This window comes from Carassius gibelio, chromosome B7, assembly GCF_023724105.1.
Source record: "Carassius gibelio isolate Cgi1373 ecotype wild population from Czech Republic chromosome B7, carGib1.2-hapl.c, whole genome shotgun sequence".
NCBI classification, from domain to species: domain Eukaryota; kingdom Metazoa; phylum Chordata; class Actinopteri; order Cypriniformes; family Cyprinidae; genus Carassius; species Carassius gibelio.
Genome location: NC_068402.1, coordinates 15,683,577 through 15,709,116, shown reverse-complemented (window position 1 = coordinate 15,709,116; position 25,540 = coordinate 15,683,577). Strand labels below are relative to the sequence as shown.

Genomic DNA, 25,540 nt, shown 5'->3' with positions numbered 1-25,540 from the left:
CGCTACATAACTACAGTCATACAGTGAGAAGTAGACCGATCATTAGTCATGATGTCATGAATGTTTGATGTCACTTTAGTCCATTGACCTCCTTCTGAGGTCCTGTGGGATTTGTAGTTCAGGTCATGCATGAGAGCACCCTGAGTGGGCTGCTTATGAAAGACTCTTCATCTATAGGTCAGGCCTTCAACACAATGCAGAGAGATAGTACTGCAGGCGCTCTAATATCAGAGAAGTCATTGTTGAAGAAATTATGGATAGTTGTTGGAGGCATATGAACAATGAAGCAATAGCAATAAACTCCTGGCTGTCACACATTTTCTCTGATCCCATGTCTGTGCTATTCTCCTAGATTAGCATGATGGAAATCATGTCTGTGATCTGCTCTGTGTTAGATTATTGCATTAAATTAGCTATGCAATTGCTCGAGGGGTGTTCATTTAATAGAATTTGTCCTTGATTTCCCACAGGAGATCAGAACTCAAAAAAGAACATAGAAAATACAACCAATTGTAAAATGTCAAAGCTTTTACCTTTGTCGGCCATAGCACTCACACTGGTTCAAATATTGACATATGTGTGAGGATTGCTGGGTTTGTCCAAGTGTTTTCCAAGACTTTATATAACTGTTAGACTGATCCTCCTCTTTTTGGTATAAACAATTCAAATCAAAATGCTCATTTAATATTATAATCTATTATAACCAAAACAGCTTGTACAAACAGGGCATTGTTAAAAGCAATGCAATAATTAAAGAAATAATAATAATAATACAAAATTTAATGAAGCAATAATAACTTTAAATAAATTAATGAATAATGAAATAAAAAATAAAATACAAAAAATCATAAAAAAATTAAGTGACTTTAAATTATGATTTTCTAAAACTATTCAAATTATTTGTCGCTAAATAATAACTAAACTAAAGGTACAATATGACAGTTTTAATGATCTTTTAATTGTATTTGCCAATATTTTGGTAAAACATCATGACAATTAATGTAAAACCATGATAATGATTTTCTCTGAGGGACATTTTCATATATTCACAGGATAAAGTGTTGAAGGGATTTGAAAGGTTTGCTTTTTACGCCTAGCTTTCTCTTTGTTTCTTGGCTGCCTCTCACTAATCACTTCATTTTGTATTCTTGTTTATTGTTATTCTTTGTGCAAAATAGTTACAGATTTGTGTGTAGGAGTGTGTTGGCAGCGGATGGTTGTTGACACAGATGTGTTGGCTGCAGATCAGGCTGAGTAGTCGCTGTCTGAGATCTTACAGTCAGAGACAAAAGCAGATAATATATTTAGCCACACCCTCTATTGTGAGCAGCACAATGATGCGTGAGGAACAGCCATGTGATTACACTAATTATGATGTCAGTGGATGTGCCTACAGTCTAGACTGCCATAACTCTGATAGCACATTCTTGTAAAAAAAAAAAAAAGTGTTTTCTTAAAGGACAAATTTAACTTTCCTTAGTGGAGACGTTAGCCACTGCTGAGCCACACTTCAATTAGTGTCACATTAATATCTACATCTATATATATAAAAGTCAATATTGCATCATTATGGGATGCTCCATAGAGTATGCTGTATCAGTGTCTGTTGTATACAGGTTGCATACAAAATGGTAATTTTTTGCTAAAGTGATAGTTCACCCCAAAATGGAAATCATTTAATTATTATTAATTAATTACCCACCCACATGTCATTCCAAACCTGTAAGACCTTTGTTCATCTCCAGAACACAAATTAAGACATTTTTGGTGAAATCTGAGAGCTTTCTGACCCTGCATAGACAGCAACGCAATTGAAACGTTCAAGGAAAAGAAAGGTAGTAAGGACATTATTAAAATAGTCCATGTGACATGGTTCAAACCTAATTTAATTAAGGGACGAGAATACCCTGTGTACACAAAGAAAACAAAAACAGGATTTTCATTTCAACCACCTCTTAATAAATGATGGAGTTTTACACTCATCACAAAATGGCTGGCTCTTCTAAAGCCTTTTTCAAAATGATCCGGCATTCTTCTAAGTTCAACATTTTCCATGGTTTTGGAACAACATTCTAAACAAAGGGCATTTCAGTTTTCTGAGCTTACTGTATGCTAACTGGGGCATTATAAAAAGGGTGTGGGTCTAGTAAAAGCACTTTTGGGCATGTTAAAGTAGTCTGAACTGGTTGGCAGTTTCCTATCAGTGTTGCCAGATGGCCCAACTCCCTTTTATATACGTGTGCGTATGTGTGTAACTGTATGCCTGACTGCTTGAGCTTGCATTATTTTAAAAATTCTGATATCATCCCAAACCATTACAGCACCACGTCACACATTATCATTCACAGACGTTCCTGTCAACAGCCGCTTAGCAGGTCAAGGAAAGGAACGGTTTCATTTCCAAATGGTTAAACAGTTAATAATGACATCATCGCGAATACCACAGTCTTCTATTCATGCTCTTTTTTTTTCTCTCTCTCTCTCTTTCCCTGGGCCATCTCATCATGGTTTCTGAATGCAGTTTCCATTCCACAACTGAAGCTCCTTTGTCATATGAGGAATTCCATTTGAAAAGCCAATCTTCTGCTACTATATTGCTCCCATGTGTCTGGATTTTACTATGAGAATTGTTTATTCTTAATCGGACAGTTGTCTCTGTAAAATAGACTAATGTCTTGGATTGAATAAACACATTAGAGAGATTTAATAAGCTATACACACATTACAGCAAAGACAATATTGCATTAAACTGGCAAACTTCACATATTAAACGACATTTTTTTGTAATATTGGTTACATACAGTATATAATGCAACAAATGCTGAACTATTGCCAGTGTTAAATAGATTCACAGTGATTTCTATTATCTCTATGGCAGATTTCAGTGAGAATTTCTCAGTATTACAGTAAGTATGCAAACTTTGCAGGGAGCTGTCAATGCAACACAGAGACACAAGGGAGAAGAAGCTGGGAAAAACAGCTCCACGTGGTGTCCAAAGAAACACATATGCGGAAGTCAGAGGGACTGAGCTCTTTTCCAAGGCCTGGGAGCCCAGTTGGAGTCACGAACACTGTGGAATGAGCACATTAAGGGCACAAAGCTGGCCTTCTACATCACACATTAACTGGGTGACTCTGAATGTTCATCACAAAAGTGCTATTGATAGTTTATCCAAGTTGGCTGAGACCATGACCAAGTGTCTCCAGGCCCAATGGGCAGTGTAGCATGACCGGATGTGCTCAAGAGGAGGGACAGAAGAATAGACAAAATAAAGAGCGGAGATGACTGAAGAGAAGAATGGGACATCAGAAGCTGTGCGCCGAAATCTCATTGTCATGTCAATGATAAATGGTGTGTGAGTCATTCTCTTTCTGTCTGTGCTTTCCGTGCAGTCTGGCCAATTGCTGTGGAGGTGGAATTTGGAGTCACATTTAAATTGACTAACTTTGCATTTTGCATCTTTAGAAGTCAGTAACATTGTTACAAAAAGGGAAAGCTTTCTGAAAAAATGGTTATCATGGATTTATTTTTTTCTGTATAAACATAAAAGAAGACATTTTGAGGAATGTCTCAATGTTTTGATTAGATTTTTTTGCCATACAATAGAGGTCAATGGTGACTGTTTGGTTACCAACAGACTTTAAAATATCTTTTGAAAAGTACAAAGAAAGTCATAGAGGTTTGAAACAAAACATGAGGGTGTGAAGGTGAGTAAATCATGACATAATAATCATTTTTGGATAAACTATCACTTTAATCTGCAGAACCCCGGTCTTCTATCTTTTCTTATGAAGCAGACATATAAAGCTGTTCCAACCAGAGCACATTGATGTCCACATCGATTAGTTCACACAACTGTTATATCAGTGTCTGTGACCAGGAGTTTACAGCTTCCAGTGCTTCTCCATTTTACAGCATTAAAGCCAGAGATCAAAGGAAAAGTATCTGCGCTCTGCTCAATAGTCAGGCTTTTGCTCTGTCTGTGAAAAGGGTAACAGAAAGATTCAATTTATAGCATATGAAGCCACTGGGTGAGGGACTTCATGGTTCAGACTCAGAGGTTGATGGAAATAGCAACTTGCTCTTAAAAGATGCAAAAAATGGCATTTATTAACTATACAACTGTGAACAGGACAATAGTAATAACACAACATTTTGCTAATCAATTTGACTTTATTTGTGCTCTCCGGATGTTATCGCATTGTAAGAGATATTTTCAATGTGGGTTATCATGAAATTACTGTGTACTGGTGTAAAGGGAATCTAAACCTTGCAAAGAAAATGCTTATTATTCTAAAACAGAGCCAACTAAAGTGTTCAACAGAAAGAGACTGCGAGAGAAAGAGGCCTGTGGGTTTGTGTGCACCACATGTGCATTTATAAGAACAGGGTGAGGAATGACTCATCTATGTTTTTCCACTGTTCAGTAACTGCTCATGTTCTCTCTAATAATTAATGTACATGTGAATTTGTGCAAAGCATCCATTATCCCTCCTCCGTAGTATTGCTTTGTTTTAGATAGATTTTATGCATATTTGCAGTCAAATAGAAATTCTTGTGTTTGGTCTTCCGTTTAGACCATGGAAACACACACTTGTTCATGCATCAAGGTTCAGGAGTGTGCACACTTTAATCGCAGTTCACCTTAAGATATATATATATATATATATATATATATATATATATATATATATATATATATATATATATATATATATATATATATATATATATATATATATATCTCATATGCTCACTGAGTGTTGTAATGCTTCAATGCCCTTTTTTGTCCTTTTTGTCTCCAACTTTGATTTAATATCAAAGTATATGATTTTTATTTTTATTATTTACTTGAATATGATGAATGAAAATGTTTTCATTCAAAACATGAATTTTAATTTATATGTATTACGCACACTAAAACTGTGTAGTTATTCCGTGTAGTTAGTCGTGCTTTGGGGCAAATTTGTCCTCAGGGATAAAACTGACAAGATCTCCATTTTGTGGCATCCTTTGTAAAAATCTAAAGGCCTAACGTTTCATAAATAAATTAGCCTATATATTCATATTGGATGGAGGCGTTAATGAGTGGCATTTCACCCCTTCAGCTCATTTCTAAATGGTAAAAAATAATGCTCTTGAAAGGTTCGCACCATTCATGCCGCTGTTTGTGCTAGTTTGAAGCTCTACATTGTGGAGGTCATGAATTTAGTGTAAGCCATAAAACAACTAACTGTTAGGTATTAACGTTACCTGAGTGACCGGGATAACGACGAAAGATCCTCCTCCCGCGCTCTCCGTTACTATGGCGAGGAACTTGGAGTTGACCGCGCAGAAGTGGTTGTCATGGACGTTTTTCGTGATCGGGATCCCCTCGAAGCAGTGCTCTCGGTTGGCCACTTTGCCATAGACGTTTCGAAACTTGGAGCTCCGGTAGGTCGGCCGCCATGACATCTGCAAAACACATGCGAAGACAATAAACGAGATTAGTAGTGGGTTTTTTTTTTTTAGCTTTTAATGTAATTTAATTGTTTAATTGTGACGTGGGCAGATGGACAAACCTATGTAGATTAAATAAATAAATAAATAAATACAAAAATAAAAAATAGAAATTCTTGACATGGATTTTTATCTTTAACAGTGTGATTTTTTTATTCTAAAAAAAAACAAAAAACAGATAGGCTATTATTTGTAAATATACAGCTCAACACAAGATAAATGTTTTAGCATGATACTAGTGGTAAACTTTTTGCAATGACCAAAAAAAAAAAAAAAAAACCTAAAAGGGGGGAAAGACACAAGGTAAACAAGAAACAAAACACAAACCATCACCCAGATCCCAACATCACTTGGGGTCTTAGGCCTTTAAGCAAACTCAGACTATGTCAATAGATACATTAAAATGTACGATGACACCATAAATATGATAGGTAAAATACAAATATTGGTGCCATTAGTGCTGATTTGGCTCCATTTTCTATTCCATGAAACCCTTTAGAAGGCACTTAAATAGGAAGCGGTTGGTGGATGCTTGTAAAAATTTCACTCACAACTCAAACCACTGTTTGTAGTTTTGCCTAGAGGAATGTGCAAGCAACAATTTAGGCTCTAATGAATGAGACTGTGCCATTCAAACTAAAATGAAATGCGATTCGAAAAGATAGTGGCCACAATGAGGACAGGAAGTGTTAAATCACCAGTGTCTGATCTGAATCTTTATGAGAGATTGACATCACTCGTTACTAAAGACAGCATTGAGAATGTCCCTCTGCTTTTGTATAATGAGAACATGCACAACCCTTAGTCTTTAGTTTATTTCTAACAAATCCTATGATGACTAATAGTATTATTAGAATAGTTAAATGGTTTGGCTTGAAATTAGCTACATCTCTCTGGGACCTTCCTCACCTTTCTTTTTTAAATTCTATGTATGTTTTCAGCTCTCATACAGTGTGAATGTTTACAACAGTCCTAAAGCATTCAGCAGTCTGTGTGCATGTTTTCCTATCTGTTTAAGCATAACCGAATCAACCAGAGAGAGGCCTTCAGCTATAGAGAGCTGTGCCTTTGAGATTTGCATACAAGAACAATTATTCATTTAATACTGCACGTACTTACACACACACTTATTCACTCACTTCTCTAAAAGACCAGCTGACCACTCTCTATCTGTGTACTGTTTATCTGTATTACAAGATTTCTGTTTATCAGTCCACAAAATATATTTTCTTATTCAATATATGAGAACAATATGCATTATTTATTATTAGTTTCACCTCAATGTCTGACTCCAAATTATTCAGGCTAATTTCCTACCTTTCCTTTGGGTTTGAGCTCACCACCCTCTGAATTCTGCAGTCATCTACAAAAAGAGCCTGTATCTTCTTCGGCTTCCTGTGTGCATCTAGTTTGCCGGCCTGAGTTACTTGCATCTGTTTCTCTCTTCTCCTTTTTCCTCCAAGCGTTCTCCTCCCACTGCCTCCTTTCGTCCCTCCCTTGCTACTTCATTCCCTCCCTCTTCCCCGGCCAAGCCCTACATCAGCTACTGTGATTGCTAGAGGTTGAATATCTTTCTCTCTGCCTGCAACACACACACACACACACACACACACACCGACACACACACACACACACACACACACACACACACACACACACACACTCACACACACACACACACACAGTTACTCCCTTTCTAACATATACACGTTCACACACACGTATACATCTTCCTCACAGGCACAAGTCATTGCTGCAGTTCAGCCTCTCTTTACTGTATGTCAGTGTTTACTTATTAATGTATTTTTAATTGTTTATTACTACCATTGACTGAGTACACAGATTCCTCACCATCTCATTCAGTTTATAAAAAATATTGATCTGGGGGAAGTGTCCACATTTATTTTATGCATTTACATGTAATGCATTCTTACTGAATAAAAATATTATTTATTCCAAAGGGAAAAAACACTCCTTAAAAAGTAGTGCATATTTTCTTCATTTAATTCTCCTTTGCTTGTAGGTGTAACTCTTTATTGTTTATTGTATTTTTTTCAGTAGTTGTAGTCTGTGAAATCTTCAATTAAATTCATTAAACATTGACTGTGTGGTCACGTTCACCACGTTTAACCAACTAGTCATATTTATGTTATATTAAACAAAGTAAATGTATATTAATCAAAGTAAATGCATTTTTTATGCATTTTGTTTTGGTAGGATGTCCTACATTGACCCAACATGTGGAAGATATGAGAGCCTGGTTTGTTTTTCTGTGGTTGGTCGATTTACAACTTCTCAGGCATAAGTAATATATTATAATTAGGCTGTGTGATATTTTTAGAAATAAACACAAGAATGCTAATAAGACATTGGACATCTTCTGGAGTGTTCTTCTCAGGCCTATGTTAAAATTAATGTCTCTCTCTCTCTAATTATGTTGAATGATTAAATGGGATATTATTTGGCTAGCTCTTGACAACTTCTATGCAGACAGAAAATATGTATTATACTTTAGTGAGACAGCACTCTCTCCTTGGCCTTCCCTTTAACTCTGCTCTGTGTTCATCATGTGTCTGGTCTGTTGTAGTCTCAGTCTCAGATGTCATGCCCACGGACCTAACGTTGCCTAAACGTCTGATGCATATGGGACACAAAAGTGGAAACACTTCAGGAGTGTCGAAGTCCTCATCGGATTGGTTGAATTTTACAGGATTTCCGCGAGACGTGTATGTAGCGTTCTTTAACGTTCCGCCTAGAAACAAAGATGCGTCACTCCAAAAATCCCCAAACAAAATAAGAAAGACGTTGTGTTCAGAACTGTGATGAAGAGCGCTTATCGGGATCAACTAAACGCTGGATTTTTAAAAGTATGTGAAATATTTAAAGTTTGCTGTATAGAATTTTTTTAATATGTCTGAGAGTTTTAAACACCGGTCTATTTTTGTGGCGACATTTCCATGCCTCAAAACGTGAAGATGAACAAAATGAACTGTGATTGGTTGTTTGACATGTTTGACACGGCCTCATGGGTGAGCCTTGGCCAATGAAAGCAGACCTTCAGTCTATAGGTACACTACACTACAAGAAAATCAAGGGTTGAAAAATTAAGTGGAGAATTAGATCGTAAAAATAAAGTCATGTTCATTTAGGTGTACTGGTAATTGATGTTAAGCTTCAAGAAAATTTATTATGTCCATTTTGAGGACTTCTCTTTATGTAGGGGATGCAAGGGGTGTGTGTGTAGGCATGGACTGAAGCATTAGTCTTAGTCTCAGACGGCACACCCAGTGATCGACCACAGCTTGTTTAATGACCGTCTGATGCACATTGCCCACAAAAATGCCAGTGTTGGCTGAAATTGCCCATGTTAATTTCATGGTGCCACGTGTCTTCTGGGAGTAAGAGTACATTTTATTTTTCATCCTGAAAAAAGTTTAGGGGTACAACTATGGAAGCAGTTTAGTCTCAAATATAATTCACACAAAAAACACGATTCAGATTCCCAGGATTTGGAGGCAAAAGAGACCAAGAGAATAGAGAAAGAAATGAGCAAATAAAAAATCTTGAGGAAATCTCTCTCTCTCTGCAGGCTGAGCGACTTTTGTGCTGAAAAGTTCCAGATGCATCATATATGAAACACAAAATAATTTAACATAAAAAAACATTAGGCTATAGCTTATATTTCTTAAGTAAATGTTTAAATTAATGTAAAAAATAATAATAATAGTACAACTGAAGAAAAAAAATTGTGTTCAGCATGGTGAGACGCATTTGAATTCGTGACGGGCCGCGGGTTGAGATGATGCTGCTGCTAGCTCCATGGACATTTAATAGGCCTAGCATATTGTTTCTTTTACGCGGCTGAAAATAACCGTGCTTTCTGTTACTGAGCCTGTGTCTGTCACTCGTCCTCTTAAAAGTGGAAGCTTGTGCGTAGCTTTGTTGCATTATATTGAAACTTTGTTGATGTTCTTTGTTCATGACTCTTTATATGGCGATAAAAGACAGCTTTGTTGCGTTTTTTTTTAAAGTGGGGATTGGGGGTGCGCCAACCCGGTTGGGACATAGAAGGGGGTGCACAGGAAAAAAAAGTTTGGGAACCGCTGCACTATAACATAACGGTTATGGAAATTAGAACGACAGTACATTGAATGAAATTGCAATGAAGTTACAAACGATCCACATCATTAAAGAGAATAAGCTCCGAAATATTTAAAATAAATAAAAACGGATCAATCTGAAACTTTTCAAGTGCGACAATTAATAACCTACACACGATCCACAACATAATTAAGTTGCAAAGAGCATAGGCACAAACATAAAATAAAATGAAAGAGGATGCATGTGGAACTTTTCGAGTGCAGCGCAAAAGTCGCTCAGCCTGCAGCGAGAGAGAGATTTCCTCAAGATTTTTTATTTGCTCATTTCTTTCTCTATTATCTTCGTCTCTGTTGCCTCCAAATCCTCACTCTCTCTTGGTCCCTCTCCTCCTGACTAACAACTTTTCATAAGATGTCCGACTTTACAGTTTCTCTGATTTCAGCCAGTTAAGCATATTTATAATATATATTATTAGTGGGGAAGTTGTGGCCTAATGGTTAGAGGGTTGGACTCCCAATCGAAGGGTTGTGGGTTCTACTCTCGGGCCGGACGGAATTGTGGGTGGGGGTAGTGCATGTACAGTTCTCTCCCCGCCTTCAATACCACGACTTAGGTGCCCTTGAGCAAGGCATAGAACCCCCAACTGCTCCCCGGGTGCCGCAGCATAAATGGCTGCCCACTGCTCCGGGTGTGTGCTCACAGTGTGTGTGTGTTCACTGCTCTGTGTGTGTGCATTTCGGATGGGTTAAATGCAGAGCACAAATTCTGAGTATGGGTCACCATACTTGGCTGAATGTCACTTCACTTCACTTATGGAATGAATGAAACGAGTTGGCACGCATATTAGCCTGCAGTACATAAAAGAAGAACAGTGCGTTGAAGACAGCATCTGTCTTGTACGTTTCCATCGAAAACTAATAAATTATAGTTTTTTTTATTTAAAATAAAAGCGATTACAAAGGAAATGTTTACTGTTCATGTTTTTTTTTACTGTATGGAAAAATCCCATTTAAAAAAAAAAAACAGTTGTTTCAAAGTTGTTTTGATGTTGTTTATCTTGATCGAACTACATTGCTTCAAAGTAGTGGTTAACAATGACTAGGCTACATATGTTTTAAAATGTATTACTGTAAGAAAGTACACACTGACCTAACAGACATCAATTTATAAAACAAGATTATTTAGAATTATAATTTCACAACTCTCAAAATGTTACTTTTGTCTTTACAGGTCTTTCTTTTTACTATCCTGATAATTTTAGTTTAATTTATAATTACTGTAACTGTCCTGTTACAACTGTATTTTGATTGAATGTGTAAACGATAAAATGTGTAAACTCAGACTTTTATGAAATAAACTAAACTCTTAGCCGTGCTTCCCGTTCTTCATTCGCCATGCTGGATTATTGATGTAAAGGCTTAATTTCCGTTCTAATTAATCCATATTGCGCAAAAGGTGCGCAGAATCTTGCTCCTTGACATTCGGACATTCGTACATTTTAAACATTCAAAGGTTTTTGTGCACAGTTGTATATCTACAAATTGTTTTTTGCATTTGTGAAACGCATTTTATAAATATATAATTTTATTTTGCGCTTGTGAATTGCTTTTTGTGTATATATATTTTTTTCACGCACGTTAATTTTTTTATGTGTACGTGAATTAGGTTTCATGCATGTGAAATTGTCTACGCATGTGTGAATCGTGTTTTTTGCGTGAATAATATTTGAGACTAAACTGCTTCTATATACAACAGCTTATCACAGTGGCAGTACCTTTAAAAGGTCACCCTCGTAACTTATCTACCCCTAGAACTAGCATTTCAGTATCATAGTATGTAAGGTATAGTACTTCAAGGTAGCTACTATTAGGAATTTTTAGGGGTATATAAAGCATAAAGATGTTCTTTTGAGAGTGCTGTACTATACATAGTGACAAGCCAAAGGTAACCCTTAAGGTACAATTACTGTGTATTTTTTCTGCGAGTGTACCGAACTGATACAATTAGTGTTTTTCAGAAAGAGCTGTTTACTTTTTATTTTTTTATGGTAATTAATGGTTTTAAATCTTTGAAATTTACAGTAGTGTTTAATTTGATGCACTCAGTGTAAAGTTCAGATTTGTTTTTAGAGAATGTCTGAAATAAACAATAAATATAATGTTTTAATGGAAGATATTCTGATCAGATCATCTTTTTTTTTGTAATCTTGTCTATTTCAGATAAGTCTTGCTCGTAAACGATACATAAAAAAATAAACAATAAATAATAAAATATATAAAATAAATAATAATTTAATTGTAAGCCAGATGTAGTTTTTTTCCTGGGTGGTTCTTTACCAAAACAAATTTCAGTCTGGGCCAGGATTTGTGCAGTTAGTCAAAAGTATGGCTGCACAAGACTGATGAAGTATTTATCATTTGGTCTAGGATGGTATCACTACAAATTTAGCAGAATATGGGAGAAAATTTTGGTTTATGTGTGTTTTTCATGGACATGCTGTTTTTGCTGCAGGACAGAGAGACTCCTGAGACTTCAAACTTTATCGACTTTTTCACATCTTGCCTGCAGTTTCTTCTGCTGCTATGTCTTTGGTTTTCTTTCTACCATGCTTAATATCTTCACTTTACTAATTTTTTTTTTTTTTTGGACTGATTAAACAAAATACGAGACCAACCATAGGTTGTTATCATTCATTTTTCAGATTTGTCAGTGCACTCTGTCCCATTCATCACTCCAATACATAAGCCTATTAGATCTCCCCAACCCAATTCTGCCTAATTCATGTAAAGAATCATTCAAAGACACTGATATTCCAACAGCTTCCAAGTCAGGAAGCAAGCTTCTCCTGTCTTTAAAATTGGACACAAAAACTGATGAAAGGCCTCTGGAGGGGCACAGCTTCAGCCCCTCTCTATGCCAGGAAGCCAGTCTTTGTGGGGCATTAGAGCAGCTAACCTCCCGCTCCTGCTTCTGAGTAGCATGAGTGAGTTTTGATGCCATTCTGTCTCTGTGGGAGATAACACTGAGCCTGGAGACCCACTGCCTGTTTTGGCAGCTCTGGCACCAGCTGTGAATGAAATACAGCTGAAAGAGAGCCAGGTCAAGTTGCATGCTGTCCTTTCACACACAGAGAAGTCAGAATGAATGTTGGTGACTTTAGAGAGATTTTATAGCATAGGCTTCGATAAATCTTGTTCTTAAAACTGTCCAAAGTCTGCCAGGCTTGAACTTTGAGAAACTCGCTATAGAATATTCAGCTCTTACTCAAATATATAATGAGATTTCCCCAATATATGGCTGCCAAGTGGCAAATGATAAAACTGTATTTTCTATATGCACTGTATGTTTATTGTTTGTTTTCAATGCACTTTCACTGCATCCATGCATAGACACATTAATGAAATCATCCTAAGCAATAAGCTTACTGTGTGTTATTAAGCGTTGCCAATACCTTGAGGAAAACAATCACATGTATAAGTTCTGTTCCAGAACAGAATAATTTAGTCAGAGCTGTAGGGCATTTAAATCCCTTCAATTCTCAGTGAAGACCGAACTCAGTGGAGGGAAGAAAAAGGCTCAGAGATGGGATATAGACCCTCATTACTACTATACTGGAGGGTGTACTGGGGTGCCCTTTGTTTGTTATTGTTATTGTTATTGTTACTGTCTGCTTGGATGTAGTTTTTGCTTCATCGGATAGTGCAGAAGCAGCTGTAACAATTGAAAATTCCACACACTGTACGTGATCTATAACATACTGAATGTTGAATGATGTTGAACAGCAGAATGTTTGTCTAAGAACGCTGGGAAATGTATTGAGTGTATCATGACATACTTTCTCAAAAACATAAGAAACAAGACCACCAGTTTCCTCCCCTGTGTTGTTGTTGTTGTTTTTTTATTTTATTTCATTGTTTCATTGTTTTTTTTTTACATTTCATTTGATTCCTTTTTATTAGGGTTTAATGTTTGATTGTGATAACTCATATGTTGGGGAAAATCATAAACTGTGTGTTATTGTTCATGAACTTCATGCACTTAGGGACAGGATGTCCTTGAGAGGGTTATCAGACTTTGATAAAGAAGTAGAAAATAATGAAAGAGGAAGTTATCTGATGCAGTGAAACACACATTGTCAAGGACAGCCTTGCTCTGCTCTTAGGGTCCAGTTATGCTTATAAAAGATCCTTTCTACAATAGAAATGGTAAACACCCCCTCCTTCTCTATCCTACACTCTGTAGCCTCCATATTACCAATAGCTTGATTGTGAGTGTGTATCTTTTCTGAGTATGTCCATTCACCACCAGTCAGAAGTTTTGTCACTTACTTTCTCTTTTTTTATTCTTATTTCCCACATTTTAGAATAATTGTAAAATTATCAAAACTATGGAATTGCAAACATGGGGCAATTACTGAAATTTTATATTATTCCTTACATTATAGTAGCAACCCTATACCTAGTCATCACTTTGGGCATTATTTTACAAGGGATCAAACCATATAATGATTTTGAAGTCAATTGAAGTCAAGACCATTAAAAACTAAAATTTAAATTTTAAAATAATTTTAGTTAAATAAATACAAACATACATTAATATTTTAAAACAGGTATTAAAGTATTAAATTATTTAAGCATTGTAGTATAAGCCAGCATAAGATCAAAATCTGTTGTTCTCATTCAGGAGCGTTAAATACTTAGAAACTTCATTCTAATGCTCATTATATTAGCATTAGCCACACTTATGCTAACTGTTAACTATGTATATGCTAACAGCGATGTTTATTTCAATCCGACATTGAAATTAAAATGTGGAATCATATTCATAAATGCTCTTAATATAAAAAATGTAATTGAAACTTACCTGCTTTCACTTTCATTGGATCGGGGTGTCTGTCTTTAAGGTGTTTTGTTAGTTTGATGCGTTTCCTCTTTTTGAGGTTGCCACGTCTCTTTATAAAGACGATAACTTTCTAATTGTGCAAGAACCGGGTTGACCGGATACTCGGTCCCACGGGTACTTAAGAAAACCTGGCACCTTAACATTTTTTAAGTACAGACTTAGTACCAAAATACTGGGTCTTTGGACAACACTATTCCTCCCATATGTACTCCTGTGTCCTTGTATCTTCAAGCATGGCTGCACTGACTGAAAGAGTATTCCCTAGAGATAGTCATTTCCAGGAGAGGAGCAGTCTGTTGTTTTCCTTCCTCTAACCTCCCTGTTGATAATGGACAGGGTGTGATAAGCAGAACCAACAGATGGATAGATGGGGATTACGGTGGGGAGGTAGAGACAGGAAGGACAAAGGATGGCCCACGTTAGGTGATGGAGTGGGTAGGGCAGCAAGAAGATGATCATTATGGTCACCATGAGACTAGACCGTGACTCGGCTCTCTGCTGATCTGTCAATCAAATTACACCGGATTCACTAATGACACTGTACTGCATTAAGACATGACTAATTCAGCATGAAATGAGGACACTTTTTAATGAAAGTAGGCATAGAGTGTGACTTTTTAGCATGCATAAAGAATACAGAGTGACTACTACTGTATGTGTGTGAGCTTTCTGATGTCCTGATGCCAGCTCTGAACTGCATGCAACAAAAACACAAGCCCCAGTTGGGATAACGGCCATCTGGCAAGTGTTCAAGAAGAATATTCGGTACTGGCTCTTTGCCTCCAAGAGACAAACAAAATAGACCAAAGCCACTGTGGTATTATCAGATAGGTGCACCAGATCTGTTCTCCTGCATTTGGTCTTTTAAGAGTGGGGGTCAAATGGGGTTAAATCCCATTCTCTCTAAGTTTGACATGCAACGTGTCTTTACCGCAGGAGCGGCTCACTGCTGGCAGAATATTTTTCATTATTTAGAGGCTCCAACACAGATGTAGATGCACTTTGTGAAATTACTTCCATCCCAACCTACATATTTCTTAGTTTGGAATGCCAAGAGTCCAGCAAACTTGCATAAAGACTAACAGCCTGTCATCTCTGATTCAGTAGATATCCACTTCAATTGTCAAGAATAATTCATTGAAGCTGCCCAAGTAGTTTTAATAGCAGCTTGCTGTTTTTTTTATTTATAGCGACTAAAACAAACAGTCTTGAGAGATAAACATGTCAAATGTTCTCGGATGAATTGTGCACAGTATGACAGCACACATAATAATCATACCTGACAAAAACCTCTGTCAATGAAACAATATTTTAATACTGAACCTATCAGTCTGTACAGTACTTTTTTTTTCCTGCTGAACAGCATTTTTATAGGAATTTGCAAAAATTGAAATGTATGAGAGAGGGTTATTTATAGTTCCAAATCCTAGTACCATATGTAGGCAGCATGTTAAGGCATAGAAATGCTCCTGACACAAAGGCTGTTCCAAGGCAGCAACACTGTGCTGCCTTCAACAATACCTCGTTTTGGCCAGATTCTGAGGTAGCATCCCCTATATCTTTTAATCCCAGATGACACTAGGTCTTATTAACAATATATTTACATGTCATTGCAAAAGTATTGGTAAAAGGGCTATTTGTTTTATTTTAGAACAGAGCTTTTGCCAATAGTGTCTTTTTCGTATGTGTGAAAATTCTAACTAGAATGATGGCTTTTATGTAAATTAATCAACACATGAAAATGCTAATTTATGTATGCTCGCTGGTGTGAAACTATGGATGACAGCTTTTAAACTGTAGAGCAGAGATGTGCATTTTGACGATTTGAAGTAAAGTATTTTGTCGGTATGAGATTGAACCATTTGGTGGCATTCACACCGTCTCTACACTTGTCCTGCTCAGTCTATTCTATGCTTTCTAATCCCTTGAAAGCTGTATATAAGCTAGTCCCTTTCCTGCATTCTCCATCTTGGAGAAAGTCCTTTTATAAATTGGATTAAGGCTTCAGATTTGGCAATGCTTTGCTGACTAGACAGACTTTCTCTCCTGCAGTCTCAGGCTCCCTGTGCAAGTAACAATCTGCTCCTGTATGCTACACAGAAGAGGAGCATCATGGCTCAGACATGCCATCTGCCCTGGATAAATTAGCCAGACACACCACACCCAAACCAAAAACAGTCACAGTGCCATAACCTAGGCCTTGTGTAAAAGCTATAAGCAATATTAAGCATAGTGGTCGATCAATATAGGTTTTTAATCACTGATTCAGACTGTCAAATTGCTTAATTGTGAATAGTTTCATGGAAAAACATTTAAAGAATAATTTCTAAATATTTTAAGTGTTGTAAGTGTCTCATATTTCTGTATGACTGTATTCTATCCTTTTCTCTCTTTCTTAATAAATACATTTTCATAGGACCTATGAAGCCACAATCAAAGCACTGCCATTTCAGATGGTGCTATAACAACATCAGCCAGACCTCAGAGGCTGGCATCCTGTAATAGTGTTGCCCAGCTACTGATGAGCACCGTGACCTTCCACAGTGACATGACAATGTCGTATTAGCCTGTTGTCTTCCTGCTTGGCTTATCTCTTCTGTTTGTTTCTCATTACTGGCAGGATTCTGTTTCAGCGTGATCGCCAGCGCAGCACTCTGAGCTAAAACTGGCTTTTGCAAGGTGTGCTGTGAAATGTGCTCAGGCTAGTGTCAAATATAAAACAGCTGTATGAGAGGCTGAGTGAGGTGATGAGTAAAACTACTAAGGAAAAATAACAGTGAAGATGGCATTATTAAGCTTGCATTCAGCAGCAAAAACAGTAATTTCTGTAAAATGTGATCTAATGCATGCACTTGTGAGAAACTGCAATTAGATTTAAACCTCATTTTGTATTCCGTCTGTTCCTCAAGTTTATATGAAACTCCAGGCTCATCAGGAGGTCCGTGGTACAAGGAGAAAACTATGCATTAACGTTTCATTTATATCAATGGAACATGTACTGTGATGCAGGATTCCATAGTACTAGTTCTGGAGGCAGTTTGTTTTGGGGAAATCACTTGCACATAACTTAAAGTTTAGAGTCAATAGGATTTTTAAATGTTTTTGAAACAAGTCACTTGTGCTCAACAAGACTGCATTTATTTGATTAAAAATGCTGTAAAACTGTATTACAGTTTAAAACATTATATATTTTGTAACATTGTTGTTGTTTTTTTCATTTACTTTAGATCAATTGAATGCATCCTTGCTGAATAAAAGTAATTTTTAAGTAATGCTTTTTTAAAAATCTTACTCCAACATTTAAATGGTAGTGTAAATGTCATGTGGTTAATCTCTAAAGCCACATGAAAACTAATGACTATTCTGAGCTGTTATGTTTAAAGCCAGCAAAAAGGTAAAATGTAAGTCCAAATATAATTTCATGCTTTTAAGAGCCCTCTAAAAAAGAATCAGGCACTAGTAAAGTAAAATCTCTTGTGTCTTTAAAATTTAAAATGATAAGCTTGACTATATTTTTCCAGTCAAATGAGGGGCACATCCAAAATATGCAGTGCTGGTTGTGCAGCATTGGGTTAGACGTGCGGTAATATACTTGCAAAACAATCATCTGTTTTCAGAGTCATACTAGTGGATGTTAAAAGGTTAAAATCTGATCTATTTTAAGATGAGAAAGCTGGCTTTTTGCAAATTCAATTTAAATGAAAGTTGAATAAAAAAGATATTTGCATAGTCTTAATGTTTATGACAATTTGCGCTCCATATGATTTTTTAAGACCCCGTGCTTATTTGGAACACTTGTTATTTGTGTCACTGATGTCATCAGCATTGGAAATCAATCGTCTTTATTGACAGATTTCTGTTTCTGCACAAATGCATGCATATGTGTGTGTCCCCTATGTGTCCTACATCATGTGACCTATTTTGGATTCATGCATAGAGCTGAAATCTGTGTCAGTGGTCTCCACCTGGCAATCTGTCTGTTTAGTCCTCAGGCCTTGTCAAGCGGTACCTTTTGTTTTGCTCTGAATATGTCCAAAACATCGCCTTGCTTTTTTTTTTTTTTCAGACATCCTCTCTAGTCTTCTTCATGCTTTATTTAGTTTTTCACTCTTGCAAATTCTCTTTTGTCCTTCTACCTGTATATCTCCAAACCCTCTAGCTCAGTTGTGTTGGGTGGGATTTGTTTTGTCAGTGTAATTTGATTAATTGGAGGCTGGAAGCAGAGCTAAGCACTCTGAAAACTGCCTGAAGGAAGTCTGGGCCACCGTAAGTCCAGGATCACATGGGGTTAGATCTGTGCCTCTTTAAATTGCCTTCCACAACACTGGCTTTCTACCTGGGGACTGTAATACATGTGATGCCTTTCTCATGTAAAATTTGCTTTCTATCCAGCCCATATTTTCCACTCTTGATTTCTCCATTTGAGCTGGTTTTTGTTGGCATTATTGCAATAAAGAGTGTATAGATTTGATATTACAACTGAATTTGATTTGTTTGATCATATGTTATCATGTTCTGGCTAATGTTTATAATAATATTGATCATTCTTGCTGGAACAGCTAGCCCATGCTGTTCTGAAAGTGTAGTGTCTAACAATGCTCTTAAATGTGTGTGTGTGTGTGTGTGCACGCGCACACATACACACACACAGCTTTTTGCTCCTTTGCACTTTCTCACTGATGCGTTTTCTAAGAAAATAAAAGGCTTGAGTTTTTGGCATATCACTTCAAAAAACACTGCTGAGGGCCAGAGAATGCTGAGAAGGAATGTGAACCTTCACAGCACTCAGCTGACCTCTCTCTCTCTTTCTGCTCTCAAAGAAAGCTGTTTTCCTTTTCTTTTTAAGCGGCAATAACCTCAGACAACTTGTAGGTATTGTTTACTTCAGCCTGAAGTATCAAAAACACTTTCATAATGTTCTTATTGTGCTTTCTCTCCTATGACCAAGCCCAGATGGAATTTTTTTTTTTTTCTCTCACAATTTCTGTTTCTAATTTTGTGGAGGAAGGAGAATCTGTGAAATGGATTTAAAAAAGAGAAAATGTGTTAAACTGAGCTGATAATACTAGACTATTATTATTAGCTGAAATTACAAAATTAACCATAATATTAAATAAACGTGCAAAAGATGAGGGATGGATTCATGATTGGCAGGCATTTCAGTTTTGCCACTTCAGATTATGCATGGGGTTGCAAAAATAAAAATAGTTTTTAAGCAAATTTTTAAATATTGCATTAAATGTCCCATAAAAAACATATATGCTAACTTCAGGTCGACAAGATTTTTATTCTGTGTATTTTTTAATATTAATAAATTGTAAATGATTTTTGTCTTGAATGGAAATAGCTACTGACATCTTTAATGTGTCTCATAAAGAAACTGAGCATATCAAAACTAATTATGGCAGATCCATGTAAAATTGTATCATGAGGCAATTGTACTATATTGTGTGGAACGTGCACACCATCCTGAAATATGTCACGTCCCCACACTGTCTTCATAAACAGACAGGTCTGATAAGCGGTCTTTGTTTTGATGAACTCCTAGATGTAAAGGGTTTAAATTACAACACAAAGTTATTGGAAACCTGATATGTACATTAACAGAAACAAAACAGTTATTTTAACAGATAATAAATTATATAAAGCGAGTAAAGAACACTGAAGCAGTCCAAGACTTCAGTCTAGTGTGAATTACGGCATTCTTGTTCCAAGACTGCCATATAACATGCATTAGAATCCACATTACCACATTTTACCGCAGCAGATTGCTGTTCACTTCTAAATTTAAAAGAGTCATTGGTGAGTGGGATCATTCAGTGGAATGCATTGCTGTACTGCATTACAGATAATGAGCTCCATTTTCATGAGACTGTAAAAGTAGGAGAAGCATGTTGAAATCCTGATATGACCCATCTTCATCATGCTGTCATGCTTTAGTTCCCACTCCCACACTGTTTGAATTGTGTAGGCTGTAGCATTTCCTTCTCTGGTCCCATGTTCCACTGTGGACCTCACACAGGGACACAAAAATGGGATTGCAATATTACATTTCCAAAATCATGCCATTGTTTGAACTGAAATGTGGATGCTGTATTTGTGGATGTTTTTACATTGTGACTATACACTCATTCTTCTTGACACCCTGTAAGTGTATGTCTGTGCATCTAGGATTGCAGTGGCAATAGATAAAGACATCCCAAGGCAAAAATCTTCATATAATATTTTCTCAGTTTCTTTGCCTTAGAGTAGGAGTGAAAAGAGAGAGGAGACAGACAATGGGAATTACAAGCCAGTGTGAACATCACACACTGATGCCCCTCAGCTGCTGTTTATCTACACTGAGTCTCACCAGCCCAGGACCACAGGAAGCACATCCTCTTCCCAGTGTCTCTACCTCACGTTCTGAGCAGGATATTTATAAGTGACATGATCTCCTTTCGCTTTCTATAGAAAGTCCCACTGAAACTCTCAGTATCTGTGGAGTTTGTTCTATCGAATATCTTCATCAGTGGAGGCACTGTCTTGAACTTTCTCATGCTTCATTAAAAAGCTGAACAGAAATGCCGGACCTTTTAGTCAGTTGTTCATTATTGGATGTTTTCTGTATAAGCACATTGGCCAGCGGGAGGTTTGGGTTGCTGAGCTAGCTGTTAGGACTTGGATCAAATGTGACTGTTCTCAGCGTGTGTGCACACTGCCTGCACAGGGCATAATAGCCTGCAAATTCAGCCCAGATTATAAGATTCCCTCTGAGGATAAAACAAAAACCAGCGTCCAAATCAAGCGTGTATTCAAGGTTGCCTGGTTTGCTCAACTAGCCCAATGGCCCATCAAAAATAGCTCAAAACTAGAGTAATGACTCTATCCCAAATATTAAATATCAAAATATGCACTCTCATATCTGAAATAAGTGTTTTACATATGTATTACTTTATAGTCACTATAAAATAGAGAACTTTAAGTCTCCCTACCAGTGTCTCATCATCATCCCTCAATTTTTATCACTGATAGAATATTAAATATTTTAAATTAGCAGCATCAGTTTAAAAGAATCAGTTTAAACTATGCTTGCCACTATTCTGTTACTTCTGTTCTATAAAATATTATATAGTGCATTTTTTAGCAAATATAAAATCGGATTTTATGAATTATTTTAATGATTATTTTATATTATTAAGTACATACATTGGAACAAACCTACATAACCAAACAACACCACGTTGTGATGTGCAGGATTGTGTGAGGAATTTGTGAGGATTTCATTAGAGATATCCTATAGACTGTTATCTTTTTTATATAATATATGTATAATGGACGGGCACCAACATAACTGTGAGTTTTTTGAGTGTATGTAACATATAGCCTGCATATACACTTATATTCACATCTCTGCTATAAAATAAAAAACACCCACCCACCACTATCTCTGTATGAGGTCAGTGGTGGATATGGAGTGTAGTTATAATAATGTGTTTTACACCTGTGAGCTTACAGTCCTCCTTCCCACGCAGGGTCTTCTCAGTCGCTCAAACACTCCTGACAAGTGTGTTTCTGTGCATTTTATATATGAAATTGTCTCTTAGCTTAATAAACACACCTGTACGCTTCCTATCTGCCTCTCGCCCTACTGACATGCAGACATGTGCAAACCCACCCGCACACACCATAGAGAACCCTTCTCACAGTCACCCAGTAAATACACTCCTGGCACACTCAGTGATCTTGAACACATGACGTCTGCCTGGCTCGATCTGTTGATATGGGAGTACATTTCACCGATGGGTCTATTCTGCAAATTCATTGGAGAATCTGATGCCTGTTGGCATTTCTGTCAGATGAATTTCTGTCTCAGGGTGAAAGATATGCTAAGCTTTGAACAAAGGCAAGAGGTCACCTGTGTTGACCTTCTACTCTATGAAGACAAAATGATCTCTAACCCCTCCTCCAGCTCTCCATCCATTCCTCCTGCTTTCTTTGTCTCTTCATATGAAATGAATTACAATGTTTCTGTGGATTTCATACATTAAAGACAGTGTAGGAATAAGCGAGTCATTTGAAGCGGCTGACAATCTTGATGTAAATTTTAAAGGAATTTTTTTTGGGAATTTTCAAGATCTTATTATTTATAAAATTATTTTTTAGGGAAGTTGTGGCATAGTGGTTGGAGAGTTTGACTCCTAACCTTAGGGTTGTGGGTTCGAATCTCGGGCCGGCAATACCATGACTGAGGTCCCCTTGAGCAAGGCATTGAACCCCCAACTGTGCCCCGGGCGACACAGCATCAATGGCTGCCCACTGCTCCGGGGGTGTGTTCACAGTGTGTGTGTTCACTGCTGTGTATATGCACTTTGGATGGGTTAAGTTATATCACAAATTCTGAGTATGGGTCACCATTCTTGGCTGAATGTCACTTTCACATTTTTAAGGGCCAATCTGGCAAGGTTAATACAGCCACTAGCTTTTTATTTTGTTGTATTTTTTATAATGTTAAATATTTCAATAAAATAAGAATCAATAATTATTCAATCTGTGTGCTAATAACTAGATCTGTATTTGTGCTATAAATTATTATTATTATTTTCAAGCCCACAAGGGTAAACCAGCTCTAACATAAGGACCTTTTTTAGATTGTGTGAGACTTTTTTTATTTTAAATACTGAATAAAATATGTAATTTTGCTTTGCTTTTTATGAGGCTTTTTGGGTTTAGTTCCTACATTGTATGAAATTACCATGCAGAGTGATTTATTAAGTAATGTGTGACAGAAAGTGATGTGCAGCCAGCTGTTTTATAGCCCTGCAGTGAGAGGTGCATCCTTTCCTGATCATGACAGTCTGGGTGTGTGACGGTTTCAGTCCCAAGAGTCTGTGAGGATATCTTGCCACACAGCTGTGGGGTTAAACACTAGTCTATATGTGCACTCACTCTCACATAAGCAGACACTCTGGAGTGGAATTGCTCTCCGTCTCTCACTGTCTGACAGAGTACTGTTCTGCTCGGTCAGCACACACACACAAACACTCCAAGGTCATTTAGCTCTGTATAGTGCCCATCACTCGAACCGCACTCAACATCTCAACCTTCTCCTTCAGAACAGAACACACACACACTCACTCTCACATCAGTTCTTACACAGTCAGCACCTGCGTCTGGGAATAACTGCAACACACATCACTGCATGAACACTGACACTGACTGAGATTTAAGTAATATATGCAACTCTAAATAATATAATATAATATAATATAATATAATATAATATAATATAATATAATATAATCAATCTACTTTGCTAACTGATTTACCAATTTAAATTGCAGGGATGCTGGAGCTTAGAACACATAACGTAACGTAACATAACAACATAATGTTTATCCATTTTCAAAATCACTTGTCCTGTTATATAACACATATATAAGACTTATAAACAGCATCTTTTCGTGTTCATCTCTACAATAAGAGGCTTAGACCAGGTATGTTTCCAGTTTTACAGACTTGTTTGTGTACTGCATTTACAACAATTCCATAGTCATTTTTCTCTAACTTTAATTAATAAAGTTAAATTAGCCTCACAGCTCATGACACAACTCATGACAGCTGTGAGAGTCCAATAACATAAATCCAAATTAAACTTAATTCAACTAAATTGGGCTACTTTTTGACCGTCATCCTAATCCCAATGTCAAAATATAGCCCAGTTGACCTGAATTCTTCCTGTATCCATTGGCCTGCCTTTTCTCTTCTTGTTCCTTTCCTCTTTTCTCCCTTTTATGACTGTCACACATACTGTAGTATGTGACATGCTCAGTGTCTCCTCAGTAAAAAAGCACAGCTCAGGCTTTATGCAGGACAGCACTGGATTAAGAGCTCCACTTTGTCTGCTAAAGCCTAACACACACACACATAAACATGCCTCACCCAGCCAAGACCCACTGCCCTACTGCGGGACAGGCACTTGCATATTAAACACACACAGGGAGCCAGCTGGACAAATGCACATAGAAGTTTGTACTGCACAGCAAATCCAGCAGACATAAGATTCACCTGCATAAACACACACGCACACACACACACACACTCCACCTGTCCGGCACTGCAGTACACTACAGCCACAGAATCAGCAGAACATCCCACTGCAGTGAAGCCCAAACCCAGCAGCCCCTCCCAGCCTCACACTCCAGCACACACTTACCTTTGTGACAGTCATGCAGAGAACAGTGCAGAAGAGTCAGCTTCCGTTCCTGAAACGCTGAGTGAGATAGGAGGACAGAGAAGCACACACTGAGCGCGTGCAGCCTGCAGTCTCTACGACAGCAGAGTGAGACACGAGAGATTGTAAAAGAGGAGGAGAAGAGAGAGAGAGAGAGAGGGAGGGTCTGGTCGCTGTCTCTTGCTAAGTATCCAAGCCTATCAGTGCCACGGTAGCCATGGTCCTGTAGTCAGGAGCATACTGCAGTGAAGTCAGCATAGTATGTTAGTACTATTACTCCTTGATCTCTCTCTCTCTCTCTCTCTCTTTCCATGCTGTCAATCTGATTACTGCATGTACTAAGGAAGATTATTGATGTCCAAAACACCATCACTCTGTTTACAATGTCATACTCTCTCTCTCTTTAGCTCTCTGTAAACAACATATATGTGACCATTGACCACAAAACCAGTCATAAGGGTCAGTTTTCTAAAATTTAAATGTGTATAGCCTCATCTGAAATCTTAATAAAGGAGCTTTCCATTTATATGGTTGGGTAGGATAAGACAATATTAGATCAAGATCCATCTATCTGAAAATCTGGAATCTGAAAAAAATAAAAATCTCCTTTAAAGTTGTCCAAATTAAGTTCTTAGCAATACATATTACTATGTTATGAAATTTACAAATTATGTTCATAGAAGACGATCTTTACTTAATATCCTAATTATAACATCTATATTTTGACCCATACAATGCATTGTTGGCTATTGCTCCAAACATACCCTTGCTAGTTGCTACTTAAGACTGGTTTGTGGTCCAGGGTCACATAAGCTCTCTCTCCT

General features: G+C 37.2%; 1 protein-coding gene across 3 annotated transcripts in view; it reads right to left on the bottom strand.

Annotated features, from left to right (window-relative positions):
- The window catches only part of LOC127961614 (coronin-2B), a 33,449-nt gene extending 8,510 nt beyond the window's left edge, over nt 1-24,939 (bottom strand). The window contains exons 1-2 of one of the 3 annotated variants that reach the window (XM_052560820.1): nt 24,699-24,939; nt 5,255-5,455 (exon numbers count right to left, since the gene is read on the bottom strand). In XM_052560820.1, the coding sequence (XP_052416780.1) occupies nt 5,255-5,455; nt 24,699-24,713 (216 nt within the window). In that variant the 5' untranslated portion in view covers nt 24,714-24,939. Of the gene's footprint in view, nt 1-5,254; nt 5,456-6,817; nt 6,985-24,698 lie in introns of those variants that run through there. The other 2 variants (XM_052560821.1, XM_052560822.1) reach the window with 2 other exon arrangements.
- Nucleotides 24,940-25,540: the final 601 nt, after the last annotated feature.